Here is a 16,870-nt window from a genome sequence, read left to right as displayed (position 1 = left end):
TTTTGGCCATTGAATGTGTGGGGAAGTAGGAGGCAAATATGTCTTCAAACAAACATGAAAACATGTAGTGATTTCTTTTGTCTAAGCTAGGAAGAAAGCAACACTTATAATTTTCTCAATTTAAATGATTATTCGAATCTCTCTCCCAAACATTATAGTTCATTGTCAACTTCCACATTAAGTTAATAAGGAAACATAAAAAAAAAACCTTGGCTAAGCTTGTATTGTAACATTTTAATTATTACAACCTACTAATTCTAATTGTCAACTCAAAGACAATTATACAAAACATGAAACAAAACTTCTCAACCGTGTATGTAATCACTTTTCCATGTACACTCAAATCATCTTGTCTTCCAAACACAATCTTTGAACTCTTTCAATTGTCACAACTTATAATAATCTCCTCCTCCTTACACTCTTTGAAGAGGCTTTAGAAACCAAATACCCCACCCCCAAACACACCACCCATATCCCCACACCCTCCACCTCACAACCACCGTCTTCCACCGCATCACCACCGTCCTCCACCGCCTCACCACCGGCACAATCAGGACAACCACACTCCACCACCACCTCCTCCTCCTCACTCTCTTGCTCCGGTATCTCCTCCAACCCCTCAAAACACCTCCTCTTCCTCCTCCTCACCACCATCTCCCTCATCACCACCGCCTCCTCCTCCGCCACCACCACCACCTACACCGCCTTCACCCCCACCACCCTCCAACCCACACCTACACTCCATCCTCCACTCACCACTCCCATCCCTCCTAAACCCACCCTTCACCACCTTATCCTCCTTCACATAAACCTCAAACTTAACCCCCTCACTCACCCTTACCCGCTCCCTACTCCCATACACTACCTCCCCATCACCCGATGCAACGTCACAAACACCGCTGCATCGGGTCGTATAACGGACCCGTTCACCTCCAACGGCCCCCCGGTGATCCGCGGGAGGTAGTGTAACGTCAGGGACTCGGGTAAGGATGAGTACCCAGCTGGGGGTTTGGAAAATGATAATATTACATGAAAGGATTTGAGTTTGAAGAGACGTTCAGTTTGATCAACCGGCTGAAACCCACGGCACATGTTTGATATTATACTCTTAACTTAATTTAATGAATGAAATGAGATGAGATGAGATGAATAGTACTATAGCGTGAATTGTGAATCCTTTGTTGTTTAAGTTGATATATATTTATTGTATGGGTTTGGTCAATGATGATGGATGGAGGAAGAAAACAAGGGGTAGTGCACAAGGTTTGTGAGGCGGTGAGTAAACGACAAAAGTTAGCGCCAACAGAGAAATTGCGAGGTTTGTTGCGGGAAAGAACAACTTCTGTGTGCGACTCCGGATGGGATATTTATGTCTAGTTGGTTGTTTTTTATTTTTTCAAATGGTAAACTTTTATAAACAACTATTTTTATTCCCTGTATTATGGGGTTATTTTATATTGTTTGTTTTAATATTTATTTGTTTTTTTAATTTATATTTTTTTATTATATGAAAGTTAGTAATATACTTATGGTTTGATGATAAATTATATCACAAATAAATGAGATGTTATAACCTGGTTTTAAAGCTATATGGTTTTGATGAGACCCAAGACCCGTTTATTTTTTTACTATGAAATTGGTTTTTTAATTATAAATAATATTTATGAAAGTTAATAATATACTTATGGTTTGATGAGACCCAAGACCCGTTTATTTTTTTTCTATCAAATTGGTTTTTAATTTAAATAATATATATATATATCTTTTTTTAAAATAAATAAGATATTATTTATTATTATATCCTATTTTATAGGATTTTTACATAAATAATTTGGTGAGAATAATTTTTAATTTAATAAGATGTTATAACCCGTTTAAGGAATATCTGGGTTTGGTAAGATCCATACCCATGAATTCGGGTCAAAATGCATGAGAAGCCTCCATTTAAAAATCAAGCAAATCTAGTGACTCCAAAAAAAGGGGGAGCGACCACATCACGACACGTAAGATTTTTATGTCTTCGTTTATATATATTATAGTAAACAAACACCGAAAATCACTTCCTCCACACTCGGATGGAAGTTACCAACCACAAGGAAAATCACATTAACGAGAACTTACACCAATTCGTTCAATCTATATGTCTATTTTTTGTTCTATACTTATACCAAATAAACCCCTTCGACTTTATTTTCCCTATAATCTCTTCGATTTTTACATGTTTGTCTTCAAAGACCTTTTCATTTCTCGCTTTCCAAATATTCCAACAAGTAATAATAACGATCCCATGAAAAATTTCCTTCTCAAGTTTGCCCAAATCAATAGACTTATGAAGGTCTAAGAAATCTATAACCGTGAACCCGAATATAGGAGGAACTTTGCACCACCGACTTATGTGATCCCACACCATTGCCGCCACAATACAGCCCGTAGTGATATAATCAGCCGACTCACGTCCTGAATCGCATAGAGGGCATCGATTATCTTCCACATAAACGTTTCTTATTTCCAGCGCCGTCTTCGTCGAAATTCTGTTCATCTCCGCTCTCCAAACATGTATGTTGCACTTAGCCGGAACCCACTTACTCCATGTCATGATGTAATTGAGGTTAAAATCTTTGTTTTTGTTTAATAACTTCTTGACTGAACTCACTGAAAAATCCTCCTCCTTATTTCCTATCCATCGCCAACCATCTGCGCCCCCCTTCCAATTCGCAACACATAATAACTGAAAGCATTTTTCCCATTCCTTTCTTTCTTGCTCAGAGTTAGGATTTCTTGACCAATCCCAAGCCCAGCTGAAGGTCCCCCCGTTCCGCCAAAACCGATCACTCACCTTGCAGAATTTGTTCTTCTCAAGTTTATAAAGGTTGGGGAAAACATCCTTTCCGCCAAAACCGATCACTCATCTGGCTCGTTAGTTGTTTGTTAAATTATTATTATTATTATTTGGAACGACAATTTTCTTGTGTGTTAGACCAAAGCATTTATCAAGTTTGAGTCTCCTTGTCCCATTATAGCCAGATTATATTGTCTGCGGAGTCATGCTAATAACAAAATTTGACCCTATGTTGGCTCATCCATTTTGAGGTCTAAAGCGATGTAGAAAACACCGGCCCTTGTTCATTTTCTTTGATGAGAAAGTTTTAACTAATCTTTAATTTAGATTGTTCATAAAAGATTTAAATATTTGTTGATTTTTAGAATTTAGAGTAACATGAAATAGAGGTGCACAAAAAACCCTTAAACTTGGGTTTTTAATACTCGTACCCGACCCTACCCATAAGGTATGGATAGGTATGCATTCAAATACGAAAACTCATACCCGGAACCAGACCCGATTTGTACCCAGTAATAAACCCCAAACCAATACCATACTCGAACCCGGTTTTTTCCAATACCCGAAATTGGATTTTTGAAATACCTAAAATTACCCGGAAAATACTCTAAAAATGCATCTAAAAACTGCAACATTTTAAAAAATTAAAAATCTAATTATACCAAAAAATTACCCGGAAAAAACCCCGAAAATAGGGTTTTTTCAATACCCGAAGATAGGGTATTCAAATGCCCGACTTTAAAATACTCGGTTCAATACCCGGCCCAAACCTGATGCATAGGGTATGGTTTTTAAAGACAATACTTGAACCCGAACCCAACCCGATTATTGTTAATACCCGATTTTCCAATACTCGGTTCTATAGTCATACCCGAATATTTGAAAAACCCGATATATACACCTCTAACATGAAAGATTTAAATATTTGTTTATTTTAGAATTTAGAGTAATTTGTAGTTTTTCATCTTCGTATGATTTGTTTAAATTTGTTATTTAAGTTTAAAATTATAAAATATATTAAACACCCATCAGAGTGAATGTTTCTTCAAAAAAGTTTTTTAGAAATTAAACATGAATTAGTGAATCCTAAGTCCCAAAATCGAAACAAGAGTGGCATCATATCATACAAGTACAGGAGTGATTGTTGATGTTATTTTACATGTGAAACTTATCTATACGATGTATGAAACTATAAATCCACAAGTTTAATTGTTTAATACATGCACCGTTTTATGATGTTGAAAATTTATATTTTTCTCTCTTAGATCCATAAGTTTAATTGTTTAATACATGCACTGTTTTACGATGTTGAAATTTAAAACTGCTCACATCCATTGAATGAATGACTTTTAATAGCATCATCACCATCGGCAACTGCAAGACCCAAAATATCTTTTTATGACGTCTACACCACGGTCCACTTATCAATCATATTATTACAGAGTAACCATTCATCGAAATAGAAGACAAATGAGCAACAGACTACACCACAAGTTCCTTTAAGATAGCGAAACAGAGTTGCTTATATTTTATAAATAACATTAGTAGATTTTGAAGTTCTAGCATTACTATAATCATATTAACCATATCCTGATTTAACTTCTGCTAAAGGTAAAAGTAACTTCAAAACCGCTTCTCTTTCTTTTGAGCCAATCATGACATCATCCGTTATAACTCAAATGTCGATACAAATATAACACAATAAACTGTTACTTTACCACGTTCGGTATAAGCTACATTCGTCCATGACCACTGAGACAACGACAAACAATAATAATATACAAAAATCTTACATCACATATCATCTATAAGGAGTCAGTTCCACACTCCCATTAAACATCAGCTCTCTCTCTCTCGCTCAAAACATAAAAAATTAACCGGTTATTATGCCTGCTAAAACATCAGTCTTACCTCTTGCAAAAATTGTGTAAACAAGCCGAATAGCATCAAGCCATGTATCCAAGTATTCCCATGACTCTGCAATCTGAGACACAAAAAAAAGATTCTCTAATTCTCAATGTTGTCATTAAAAACTAAAAACTTAACAAAATTTAATCAAAATTATTCGTTACCAAGAAAGTCGGTCCATGAATTGTATCAATGCAGATTGAAGGACCAGGTGGCAAACTCAAATCTGCACACGTGGATACCGAGACAATATCCGGGATATCAATCTTAATTGCAGGCCTGCCATTATTGTGTATCTGCCACAAATTAATCATAAATATCAGTACACACACTCATACACACACATTTAGACATACATGCATACATAATTACATACCTGTTGGAGACCTTCATGGTTCAAAACAAACTGTGTGTGTTTCCAGTCGCAATGTGGAGCGATTAGATTACCCACTGGTGGTGCGGTTAGATAACCAACTTTTAGATAAGGTAGAGGCAGCTACAATACAGATTAAAACTCAGTAATGTGATTATATAACAGCCATGATTAATAATATAATTAGTAGACTGTAAAATTCACGAACCATGGATCGCACAAGCTTCAATGCACTCGTGTAAACCGAGTAATTTGGCTTTAACGCATGAGCAGCAGCAATATAAATAGCCGACTGACTGTATAATTCATTTGAAGTAGCATCATGTCCTCCAGTTCTTGATGTGTCTTCTGCCAATCCATACTGCAAAAGCAAGATTGATGAAATCAGTACACGATTATATATACAAATTAAGAAAAGTTGGTTAAACTTAAACTAACCAAAACAGTGCCAAGGTTGTATATGGCTCTATGAAAATCAAATTGCAGCTGTATAGCTGCACGGAACTGCATTAAAAAATACGTCATTAAGAGACTGATGCATGTTCACAGCCTGCGTTAGGGCTGTTAACGAGCCAAGCCAGGTTGGTCTTGGGCTCCGGCTTGGGCTTAAACGAGGCGAATCGGCTCTGCTCACTTAATTTATAGAGCTGATAAGTCAAGCTTGAGCTGGCTCATTAAATTTTATATTGTTATTTTTTCACACATTGATATGTAAATGACAAAAAAATAATTTTTTAAGACACACATAATACGAAATTTATAAACTGTAGAACTTATAACGCTATATGTATTATTATTCTTTTATTTTTTATGAGATCGAGAGGTAGATTCATAATATTATATGTATTATTTTGTTTTTTTTCCCAATATTTTTCTCTGTTATTGTTACTATTACTTTTATTATATGTGTTAAAATTTGGGTTTAATTTAAATAAGCCAATTGAGCAAGTCAACGGGCCAGTTATCAAGAGACCTACGAGCTGAGCCAACCCTGGCTCAGGGTTCGGCTCGTTTAAAAACGAGCTTTTTCGAACGAACTTCGAGCGAGCCATGAGCCAAATGATGACGTTAATATGATATTACTGTACCTTACTGATTGCACTTTTTACTATTATTTGCTTTTCACGTGCAGGAACAATCGCACTCAGTTCCTGCAAATATCAAATTATGATATTAATAACAATTATGGAAATGGAAATAAATACATAAGTTGATGAAACTAAATCTAAAAGATTACCTGTAAAGCAAGACCCCAGTTGTTGAGAGCCTGAGGACTGTTCCAGTTTAGTTGAACAGCTTTTTCATAATTATTTGTTGCCTGCGATATTATAAATACAAAATTCAATTTCCATGTATTTTACATTCTTCATGATATTATGATTAAGAGGTCTAACCTGCTTCCATAATTCTTCAGCTTCCTTTGTACGTCCACGCATTTTGGCTCGATCAGATATGGCAATAGCCCAGTTATAATAAGCCTGCAATTATGCAACTAGCTTTGAATACCATGTGTCATTATCAGTGTAACTACTTTATATGGATTGAGATACATACATCATGAAGTGTAGGGTTTAAACGTGTAGCCTCATCATACTTTTTGCAAGCTTCTTCAAGCAAAGCATCTTTGGATGGTGAACTAGTATCTGAGTTAACGTTATCTGCACTTTCCTACAAACGAAAGCAAAAGATAAGAAACGATTTATATAATGCAGCAGAGTATTGATGGGCCCCGTGAGTTTTCTCTATCAGGTTCTCATTAATACCAAAAAGAGTATTAAATTACATAAATATATAGCACACGTAATAATAACATAGTAAAGGTATCTATATTCAACGACAAAAATCGTGTGGTGTGGCTGTTCATTACTCATTATTGTTTTGGGAAATAGATTAAAGCTAGAAAGCAGGTGCCTACAACATGTATCTATATATTTATGAACATTACTTGGTCGCATGGTTACCTGAAGAACGAGTGCCCAATTATAAAGTGCATCATAATCATCTGGATTTCTTTCTATTGCATTTGCATACCTGAAAGCAAAAGAATATATAAAAAACACTACTTGGTTGCGTGTTTTTTTTTTCATTTGTTGTCGTCTAAGAATTGTTGAAACAATTTGTATTTATTCTCATAAATTTCAGTTCTTGCTACAAGAGTTACGTGTATTCTTTGCGATCTAACAAGATGGCAGACTTAATATACAAAGTTCAAGATTTAGCATAACTATGTCTAGGATGCATACATAAAACATGAAAAAAGGACTACCTTTTTGCTGCATACGTAAGAATCCGTTGCCTTGACCGACCTTCCTCGTCAGAACTGGTGATACTGTTGATCAACTCCATGGCGGCACTGTTCTTTTCAGTATGCTGTGTGTTCTCTTGACTACAAAATTTCAAAGATATGACAACAAGAACATTAGTATATTAAGTTATTAACACAACTTCTTGATCAATGAGAAAAAACGACCGACAGTCAGAGAGTGAGAGTAAGAACAGCAATGCAAGTTTCGAATTGGATCAAGGTAGCACAAAACGTAAATAACATGAGTTTTAAAATGTATTCCTAGCATTATTTATAATCTTTCATAGCCAAAAGTCACATGCAGTACTGGAGAGACACTAATCACACAATTAGCATAATTCAATATTGCTATTAGACAGGGGCATGCATGAAACTGAAAATGCCAAACATAAAAAACCAAACCAAAACAAAAACAAAAACCGACGGATTGGTTTTATGTTTTTGTAAAAACCAAACTTACGGTTCTGTTATATAATAAAAACCGAAAAAACCGAATTTATAGATTTTCATTTTAAGTAATATATAAGAACTTAATATAAAATTAATTCAATTATTTTAGCAAAAATGCATAATCATCATTTAGTTATTAATCATCAAAATGATTTAAGCCCAAATTCATTAACTTTGGTCTTTTTATTTCAGCACAAAATTTTCAAGCTCAATAGGCAAAACCGACCTGAACTGAACCATGCACAGTTGTACACCCCTAGCATTGCTCTTTCTACCAAACAAAAGACTAAATTTTGAAACCCGAACGGTTTAAAACAATCCACAGTGAATAAGTCGAACAACAATATTTATAACAGATTTATCTTGGCACCAGTCATAAATAATCAAAAACCTACTCCTTTCAATTTGAATAAACCCTACCGACACAACATAACTAGTTAGTCACAATCAGTAACAAGTTAGGTCTTTTCCTTTTCACTTTCAATAACAACTGTCAAAATATTTAGATAAATCTAAACGAACATAGAACATAACCGACGCTCACAAACGCAAATGAATGAACAAATCAAGTGTTCATGTTCGTTCGTTTATTAAGTAAACGAACTTCTTCTTGCCAAACAGTTTGCGAACGTTCAATTTGTTTATAGGCCTAGCAACAATTAACAAAGACCTATTAACTATAACGTAACCAATTAACCACAATCAGTAAACAAAATAGGGCTTTTTATATTCAATTACAATAACAACTGTGAAAATAACAATAATAATCAAATGAGGTTAAAAAAATTATACCTTTGCCTTGGGTCAGCAGCAGCAACAGCAGAATCAGTAGCAGAGAGTTGAGATTCTTGATCTCCATTCTTCAACTCATTCAGCAACTCTCTCATAGTAAAAGTTCGATTACCTTCTTCTTTCTCTACCTGCTCATTCTTGTCCTTTGATTTCATAGGTTTCGGATCTATGTTGTTGTTATTATTATTATTATTATTATGATTTGATTGGATCGGTTGGTGAAGATTGGAAGAATTATCATCTCCGTTATCACTTGATTGGATCGGAGTGGTTTCCGGTTCAGGTTTAGCATCTCCGTTCTGTGATTCTGGCCGTTGATCGTCTTCTGTAGACATCGTTCACTGGAGATTGAAAGCTACTCAATTGAAGTTAAGAGTTGCCAGATCTTGAGAGTTGAAAGCGCCTATTCCCTTGCTTCGATACAGGTTGCAACTTCTCGAAGCAAATGTTAAAAGGAGTTGGTTTAACAAGGGTGTTTCTGTTCGTTTACTTAACTTTGAACGAACTTTCCGTCAAACAGTTCACTAACCGTTCGCTGAATGTTTGGTTCGTTTACAGACATAGGTGTTAATGGTGTCGATTTTGACGGGTTGATTTGTTTTTGGGTTGGTGGGTATGCGGGTTGAGATACGACCCTAACCCAACCTAAATATTTATTCGGAATGCAGGTTAATTAGGGATGAGCATGGGATGGTACCGATACCGATCCCGAAATTGGAAATTCTTGGTACTGTTAACGGTACCGAAATATTCGGTTCGGTACCGGGACGGTACCAGGATAGTACCGGTACCGAGAGTAAAAAATCGGGAAATACCGGTACCGATGCCGTATCGATCCCGAAACTTAAAACTTTGGTACCGATTCGGTACCGACGGTACCGAATCGGTACCGATTTTGCTCATCCCTAAAGTAAATATGTGATATTAAGAAGGATGGATCGAAAAGTTTGTAATTAAAATTGTAGGTTAAAATGTAATTGTTTAAAAGTGTTGTGGCCAAGTTCTAAAATAATTGGAGTTCACACTTTAGTTTTAATATCAGTCCCTTTAAGTTTTAATATAACAAATTTGTGTTAAATATTATAGATATGAGTGGAGGGTTTATCATGTAGTTGTAAGATAGCGCGTTCACACAACATGATTTGGCATGAAGTTTTAACGAGCTACTGATTACAGTAAACATGCTAGTGTCATATGGTGAGACATTGATGACATGATTTTAAATTTGACTAACGGGGTTTAACTTGCTATACTATATTTTGACAAGCGTTATGCAGGTTACATAGTAGTGTAGGGTTGTGAACTCATGGATAATCTTTTTGAATCATGTAAATTATTCTAACATTTATGTATTTTGTTGATAGTTTTGAAACCTAAATTGGACAATACATGAAGATTCAAGAACAAGTATGTGTCTTAAGTTGTGAAAGCATGTTTGTGAAATCATCCAAAGACTTGTATCACAACTTTTAGTTCAAACAATAAAATGCTCAATGAAAGAAAGTTGACGGTTAAAATGATTGGTTTCGAAAAAATATCAAAATCATATGTTATTCCTATACCATATAAGTTATTTGGACACCATATATGCCAATACGGCTCGCTTAGGGGTTATACGAGCCGTATAAGTGCAAAATTTTGTCCTTTGGTGATAGAGAGTGTCAGGTGTTTAAAAGATAGACACAGTTTGATGAGAAAAAAAAGTATGCAAGTTTTCTTTATGGAATTACCCATACAGTAATTATGCAAACTTTGCAGACAATATACTTCAATTTGGCACAGGGGCATACCTACGGTTTAGCTACAGGGGTCGGCCGTCCCCTGTGAAAAAAAAATTATTTAGTGTTATATATATGATAAATTCTTGATTGACCCCTGTGAAATTTCAACACCTACCCCTGTAAAATTATTGGAAATAGAGAAGGAAAAAAGATTTAAAAAAAAATCATCGGAATTTTTCTGGGAATATTGTAGTTGCAGGTTGGTGCATAAGAAAAGGGTAGATGATAAAAGGAAGATGTAAGTATTTTGTTTTTTGGTTACCTAGGTTAGAATAGATATAGGTAAAAAAGTACTCTCCTACAATTTATTTTATTAAGTCATTTAAAAACTATTAGAAAATGCTAAAACAATAAAATATTTTAAGTCTATTCTTTTTCTGTGGATTCTGGAGATGCTGGAGAATTCATTGTTGGGATCCAGAAACCTAATCGTGTGTCTGTAGATAGGGACCCAAGTCCATCTGTAGGAGTGGTTGGGGATGTATCCCTTTTGGAACGGGTTTTCTCCCTTCCCATTCAAACGGTTAAGAGCATCCCCCCAAGTTGTCGTTTGGCGTTTGCTCAGACTTTGGCATGCGCTTTACGCAAGGTAGTGGTTTCACCAGGCTCGATTGAGAATTGGGTCAAATTACTTTTGTTGCCGCGTTGTACTTTAAGGGTGGTGAAACCTTCCACTAGGCAGGAACGCAGGTCAGGGAATCGAAAGTCTTTGCAATGTAGTAGCATTCAGCAAGCACTTGCGGTGTGGAAAGATGGATCTGGTTTTGCTGATTTGGTTCTTTCTCTCTTTGATAACGTGGGGGGGAGCATTTTTTCTAAAAGAGAGGTCGGAGGGGAGGAGGGTTCTGAAAACAGCCTTAATATTAAACAATGTCTCAGGAAAGTCAGGGATGGTCATTTCACAGCTGCAGTCAAGGTTTTATGCTCAAGTGGGGTTGCCCCTCTTGGAGATTCAACCATGAAAGCCCTCATTGATAAACACCCAGTGGTGCCGCCTCCGTCCTTGCCTTCTAGCTCTGTCGTCCTGCCTACTCTCTCTGTGGATGGGGACTGTGTGCTTAGATGTATCCGATCATTTCCTAAAGGGACCTCATGCGGGAGAGACGGGTTGCGGGCGCAACACTTGTTGGACGCTCTTAGTGGTGAGGGATCAGTGACTTCCGTGGGTCTGCTCTCAGCCATCACTGAAGTCGTCAACTTATGGCTAGGGGGTCTGTGCCCCAAGGTGCTCGCTGAGTTTATTGCTTCGGCCCCCCTTACCCCTTTATTAAAGCCGGATAATGGAATTCGGCCCATTGCTGTGGGGGCTATCTGGCGTAGGTTGGTTTCTAAAGTGGCTATGAAGATGGTTGGGAAGGAAATGGCTCAGTATTTAGGGGACTTTCAGTTTGGGGTGGGGACCCCTAATGGGGCAGAGGCGGTGCTTCACAGCGCGAACCGGTTTCTTAACTCCTTTCACGCGGACGGCTCTTTAGCTATGCTTACCGTGGACTTCTCCAACGCCTTCAATATGGTCGACCGCACAGCCCTTCTCCGAGAGGTTCATCATCATTGCCCGTCTATCTATCTATGGGTCCAGTTCCTTTATGCCCAGCCGGCTAGGTTGTACGTTGATGATAACTGTATAGGGGCTACTACTGGGGTTCAGCAGGGAGACCCCCTTGGGCCCCTCCTCTTTGCCTTAGCATTACACCCTCTTGTTCTCCGGGTACAAAATGACTGTAACCTCCCATTTCATGCTTGGTACTTGGATGATGGGACTATTATTGGTGGTGCCAACGAAGTCGCTAAAGCCCTAGACATTATCAACTCGGAAGGGCCATCATTGGGGCTGCAACTTAATATTAAGAAAACCGAGGTTTTTTGGCCAACGTGTAACGGGGTGAAAGTCAAAGATGGGCTCTTCCCTAGTGGGATTGGTAGACCAGAGAGAGGGGTAAAGCTCCTTGGAGGGGCTGTTAGTCGAGATCCCTACTTTATTAAGGAGTTGGCGAGGCGGAGAGCATCTCGTGCGGTTGATCTTATGAAACTCTTACCTTGCCTTAGGGATCCCCAGAGCGAACTCCTCCTGCTTAGGTCTTGCATGGGGGTTGCTAAGTTGCTTTTTGGGTTACGAACATGCCACCCCCATATGATGGATGATGCGGTATCCTGTTTTGATAAGGGGCTACGAGAAGCCATCGAAGACATAGTTGTATGTGGAGGCCCGTTCTTTGGTGATCTTCAGTGGCGACTTGCATCTTTACCGATGCGCTTAGGGGGTTTAGGCCTTCTTTCGGCTCATGATGTCGGGGTTTACGCTTTTGTAGCGTCGAGGGCTCAGTCTTGGAAGCTACAGAATCACATCTTAAGGAATAGCGGAGTTGTCGACCTGGACCCAAACTACGTGCAGGCCCTGGAACGCCTAAATGGCGCTCTCCCAGACTTTGACATTGGCGGTTTCTCTAATATGGACACCGCCCCACCAAAGCCTCAAAAAACTTTGGCGAATGCCCTTTTTGGAAAAATCGCTCAGAGCCTGGGAGAAGTTTTTGGATTGTCCCCCCGACAGAAGGCGGTTTTTGAATGCTTACAAGGTCCTCATGCCCAAGATTTTCTGACCGTTATCCCGATTGATGGCTTGGGCCAAAGCATGTCTGCGGTTGAGTATAGGGCCATTCTTAAGTACCGTTTGATGGTCCCAATGTACCCCGAAGACGAAACATGTCCGATCTGCCGTAAGGCCTGCCTGGATAAATTCGGAGAGCATGCGGTTCATTGCAAGGAGATGCCTGGGTTCAAATACCGACATGATTGGGTGCGGGACGTTCTTTGGGACATCTTAAGGCGAGCTGGGATATCAGCTAAAAAGGAAGCCCCCGTAAACTTCCTTACAGACCCCACGGAAGGGAGATCCACTCTACGACCGGCAGATTTGCTCGTCTTTGGTTGGGCCGGGGGAAAACACGCTTGTGTTGACCTCACAGGGGTATCTCCCTTAGCTGGTTTGAGGGATAATGGGTTTGTAGCTGGGCAAGCAATAAAAAGGGCTGAAACGAAGAAGGTGGAGAAACATGCTAAAGCCTGCGAAGAGAACCAACATGTTTTTGTCCCTCTGGCTTTTGATACATTTGGCTCCTTGGCACCGGAAGCTATCCGTTTTCTAACCAGGGTCCAACAGGTTGTGCATAGCAATGTGTCGACTCCAAAGGGGCAGGGGTATGTCTTTAGCAGGTTAGGGTTTGCAATTCAGAAAGGGGTGGCGGCGCAGCTTGTTGCCCGCCTACCTGCTATATTGATGTAATATCTATGTTTCATCAGTAGAAATAAATAAAATTTTATTTTAAAAAAAAAAAAAACTGAAAAGGAATGTCATTGTTTCCGTTTACCTTATTATTTTATTTTATTTTTTTACTATAGGTAGTATTTATTCTTTTTTTACTTTATTCTATTATTTATTTTAAAATTAATGAAAGGTAATACATTAAAAAAGTAACAAACAATATTACGAAGTGAAATTACTAGTCTTTTTAACCACAAAAGATTTTATATGATTTTATTTTAATCCAACCTTAACTTTATTTTAATTCAGCGTGTAAGTAATATACCTTTCGATGTCAATTATACCATTAAGTTTTATAACTATATTTATTTATATAATATATTGATAATCTACTTTTACACATACACAAGTGTATATATATATATATTATTTTATGCATAACTTGTATATATTTGTTAAGTCATAGACAAAGTTTATCCATATTTATCGTCTATGTAAATCAATGCACTTTTGCTACTTGGCTCAAGGCCCCGCTCTTAGGAATGTCAAACTAGATGAGAAAGACTTCCTTATAAATGTCAAACTATGTTATGGTTAGATTTCATAAAAACGAAAACTCATTAAGAAGAACTTTAGATATATTGTACTTTAACTACGATTGTTTTAATGACGTTTATGGTACATTTTTTGGTTATATGATATTTTGTTTGATTGTCCTTTTTTTATATGACCCGACCCGATTTGAGCCGACCAGAACAACCTAACCGGACCGAAATTTTTTTATACCGATAGTCAACTAAGTATCGACCAAAAATTTCTGACCCCTGTGAAAAAATTTTCTGGATACGCAACTGATTTGGCATCAAACTAAAAACAGTATTCAAAACGATATATTATATCTTGAAAAAATATACATAAAAAGTTACTAAGTGATCATAATATTGATGAAAATAAAACTATCATGCAAATCAATGAATCATGCACACAAAACAATCCGTTTAACATGCCACCATTTAAAATTTGATTATTATAAATTGCCTTTCTTGCTTACCAAATTCCCCCCTAACATATATCTTAACATTTTTTTTTATTTAAAATAAATATTTTAAAAAAACTGTTAGATTTTTAATGTATCCTTAATTATACTTAATCACCAAAATGAATTAGGGTAATTTCTAAAATCACAAAGTTTAATTTTTGAACTGCAAGTTTCATTTCAAAACAAAGATATCATCCCCTACTAACAAGAAGCTAGCAGAGACTAACAACAAACCACATAAACAAATCACAAAGTTTATAATTGAGAAAGATATCAAACCCATAAATTATATATGTTTACTCACATCATCTTCTCTAATTTTGCCTTTTATTTTAATCTCATAGTTAGACATACCTTTTCTCATTTATTTTATATAAATGAATATTTATTTTCCTAATAACACAAAAGGCTCAATTTGAATCTCACTTGATCTTAAACTAATCATAAATTCTCCAAATCAAACATTACAAATATTAAAATCCCCGAAATGAAAAGAAAAACATGACACAAGAAACATAAAAATACATTATTATAAGTTATAACATAACAATTTCAATAACTCATATTAACTTGGTCATTCACTTGGATCGTTCGATGTACTTCTTCTTTTCTTCCTCGGTCATGAAAGCCGTCAGGGGGAACGACTTCCCGATCCCAACCGGGACCTTGAAGTAGATTTTGGAACTATTTTCATTTTCCATACTCATCTCCACGATCGGTACCCACATCAACAATTGTTTACTTTTAACCCCGGTCATTTTCTTCATCTTACACTTTTCAATATAAGCAGTCACTTCCGTAGCATAACTCACTCGTGTGTTAGTTGCCTCGAAAAAGTGCTCATATGGACCCTTTTGCTTCATCCAAACAAACCCCGTGGCTCTAACCCGCCCACACTCCACAAGATCCTTTAGTGGGAGGACACCTCTAGGGAAACCGAGCTCCTCTAGAAGCTCGATGGAACTACGAAGGCAATCTTCGGCTCCATACACGATTTCCGCTCCGGCTCTTTCGTCTGCCATTTTATTTTTATTTTTTTAAATTCTTTTTGGAATTGAATTATAGGGAGTGAAAGAGCATTGTGTTATATAGACCAAAAGGGTTGGTGGGCAGGGGTTGGGGTTAAATGTGGTTAGGTTGGGATGGTGGTTCACCTAATTATGTTATGGTTCGTGGGTGGTGAGCCACCTTCATTTATGTTTTACACTTATGGTGCTGTCTATTATTGAATTTGGAGCTTTACTCAAAATAATAATAGCAATAAAAGTGGTTACATTTACTAGCTTACATATTTTTGTTAGATGTGACTTGTTTTGGATACGTCAATACTCAATATGGATGGACTACCTATATAATGGTTTACAAAAACACACGAAACCATTTGATTGTATATGATGGTTAGCTGACGTCTCATGTTAGGTTTTCTATTTTTTAACAAGACATTTTAGGGTAGTGAATGTGGGTTTGGGAATTGAGCGAGGGGTGTTGTGGCATGGAATTATGGAAGCCAGCGAGGAACACCACCCCACATGCTCGACTTTTGTTTATGTTCGTTTTTTAATTAATGAATGAAATGTATGTTCTTTTTACATTACAATTTTTATTATTAAAGATATTTACTTTTGTTATTTAGATAACTAAAAGTATAGAAAAGTTAAGGATCATTTACATTCTTTTAATTGAAATTCCCAAACCCTTTATCAAAATTGTCTATCAAACCAAATGGATATCCTCATTTGGTTAACCTAATCAAAGGGTTTCCGAGATCTTCTTCATGTTATTGTAAGTGACTTCTTTATTATTTAAAGTGTTATCGTGAATGGAAGAGAAAGAGAAAGAGAAATTTATTGTTCATGGGTAAATTTGAAGAAACACTTTTCATAATCTATATATTTTTTTAACTAGTTTAATAACCTGTGTACTAAACAAGCGAAAAATCACAATATGAAATAAATAAAAATGTTCAATAAACATGCTTAGAGTAAAGCAATTCAACCCACCAACCAACACGGTTGCAGAATTTGAACAAATAACTCGGATGGAAAATATGAATAAATTGTAAAATGAATCTTAGGATATATAAAATGACCATACATCAAGCATCTATCTATTCTAATAAAA

The 16,870-nt window shown here is 36.8% G+C and overlaps 2 protein-coding genes and 1 pseudogene across 2 annotated transcripts; all 3 read right to left on the bottom strand.

Annotated features, from left to right (window-relative positions):
- Nucleotides 1-384: 384 nt before the first annotated feature.
- On the bottom strand, nucleotides 385-1,190 carry LOC143603246 (uncharacterized; annotated as a pseudogene).
- A 3,253-nt stretch (nucleotides 1,191-4,443) lies between these two features.
- Nucleotides 4,444-9,062, bottom strand: LOC143604084 (protein HLB1-like). Its single transcript, XM_077080674.1, has 12 exons — nucleotides 8,668-9,062; nucleotides 7,387-7,506; nucleotides 7,082-7,151; nucleotides 6,675-6,788; nucleotides 6,515-6,598; nucleotides 6,358-6,438; nucleotides 6,209-6,271; nucleotides 5,559-5,624; nucleotides 5,329-5,481; nucleotides 5,124-5,243; nucleotides 4,912-5,043; nucleotides 4,444-4,823 (listed from the first exon to the last, which is right to left on the bottom strand). Exons 1-12 carry the CDS (start codon nucleotides 9,000-9,002, stop codon nucleotides 4,713-4,715), a joined length of 1,449 nt encoding a protein of 482 aa, XP_076936789.1. The 5' UTR covers nucleotides 9,003-9,062; the 3' UTR covers nucleotides 4,444-4,712.
- Nucleotides 9,063-15,056: 5,994 nt separating this feature from the next.
- LOC143603230 (uncharacterized) lies at nucleotides 15,057-15,938 on the bottom strand. Its single transcript, XM_077080099.1, has one exon. It carries the CDS (start codon nucleotides 15,769-15,771, stop codon nucleotides 15,328-15,330), a length of 444 nt encoding a protein of 147 aa, XP_076936214.1. The 5' UTR covers nucleotides 15,772-15,938; the 3' UTR covers nucleotides 15,057-15,327.
- Between the last annotated feature and the right edge of the window lie 932 nt (nucleotides 15,939-16,870).

This window comes from Bidens hawaiensis, unplaced genomic scaffold (genome assembly GCF_021521415.1).
Source record: "Bidens hawaiensis isolate Kalapana, Puna unplaced genomic scaffold, B.hawaiensis_p1.1 tig00001961_1, whole genome shotgun sequence".
NCBI classification, from domain to species: Eukaryota; Viridiplantae; Streptophyta; class Magnoliopsida; order Asterales; family Asteraceae; genus Bidens; species Bidens hawaiensis.
This window is presented reverse-complemented; position numbering and strand designations above follow the sequence as displayed.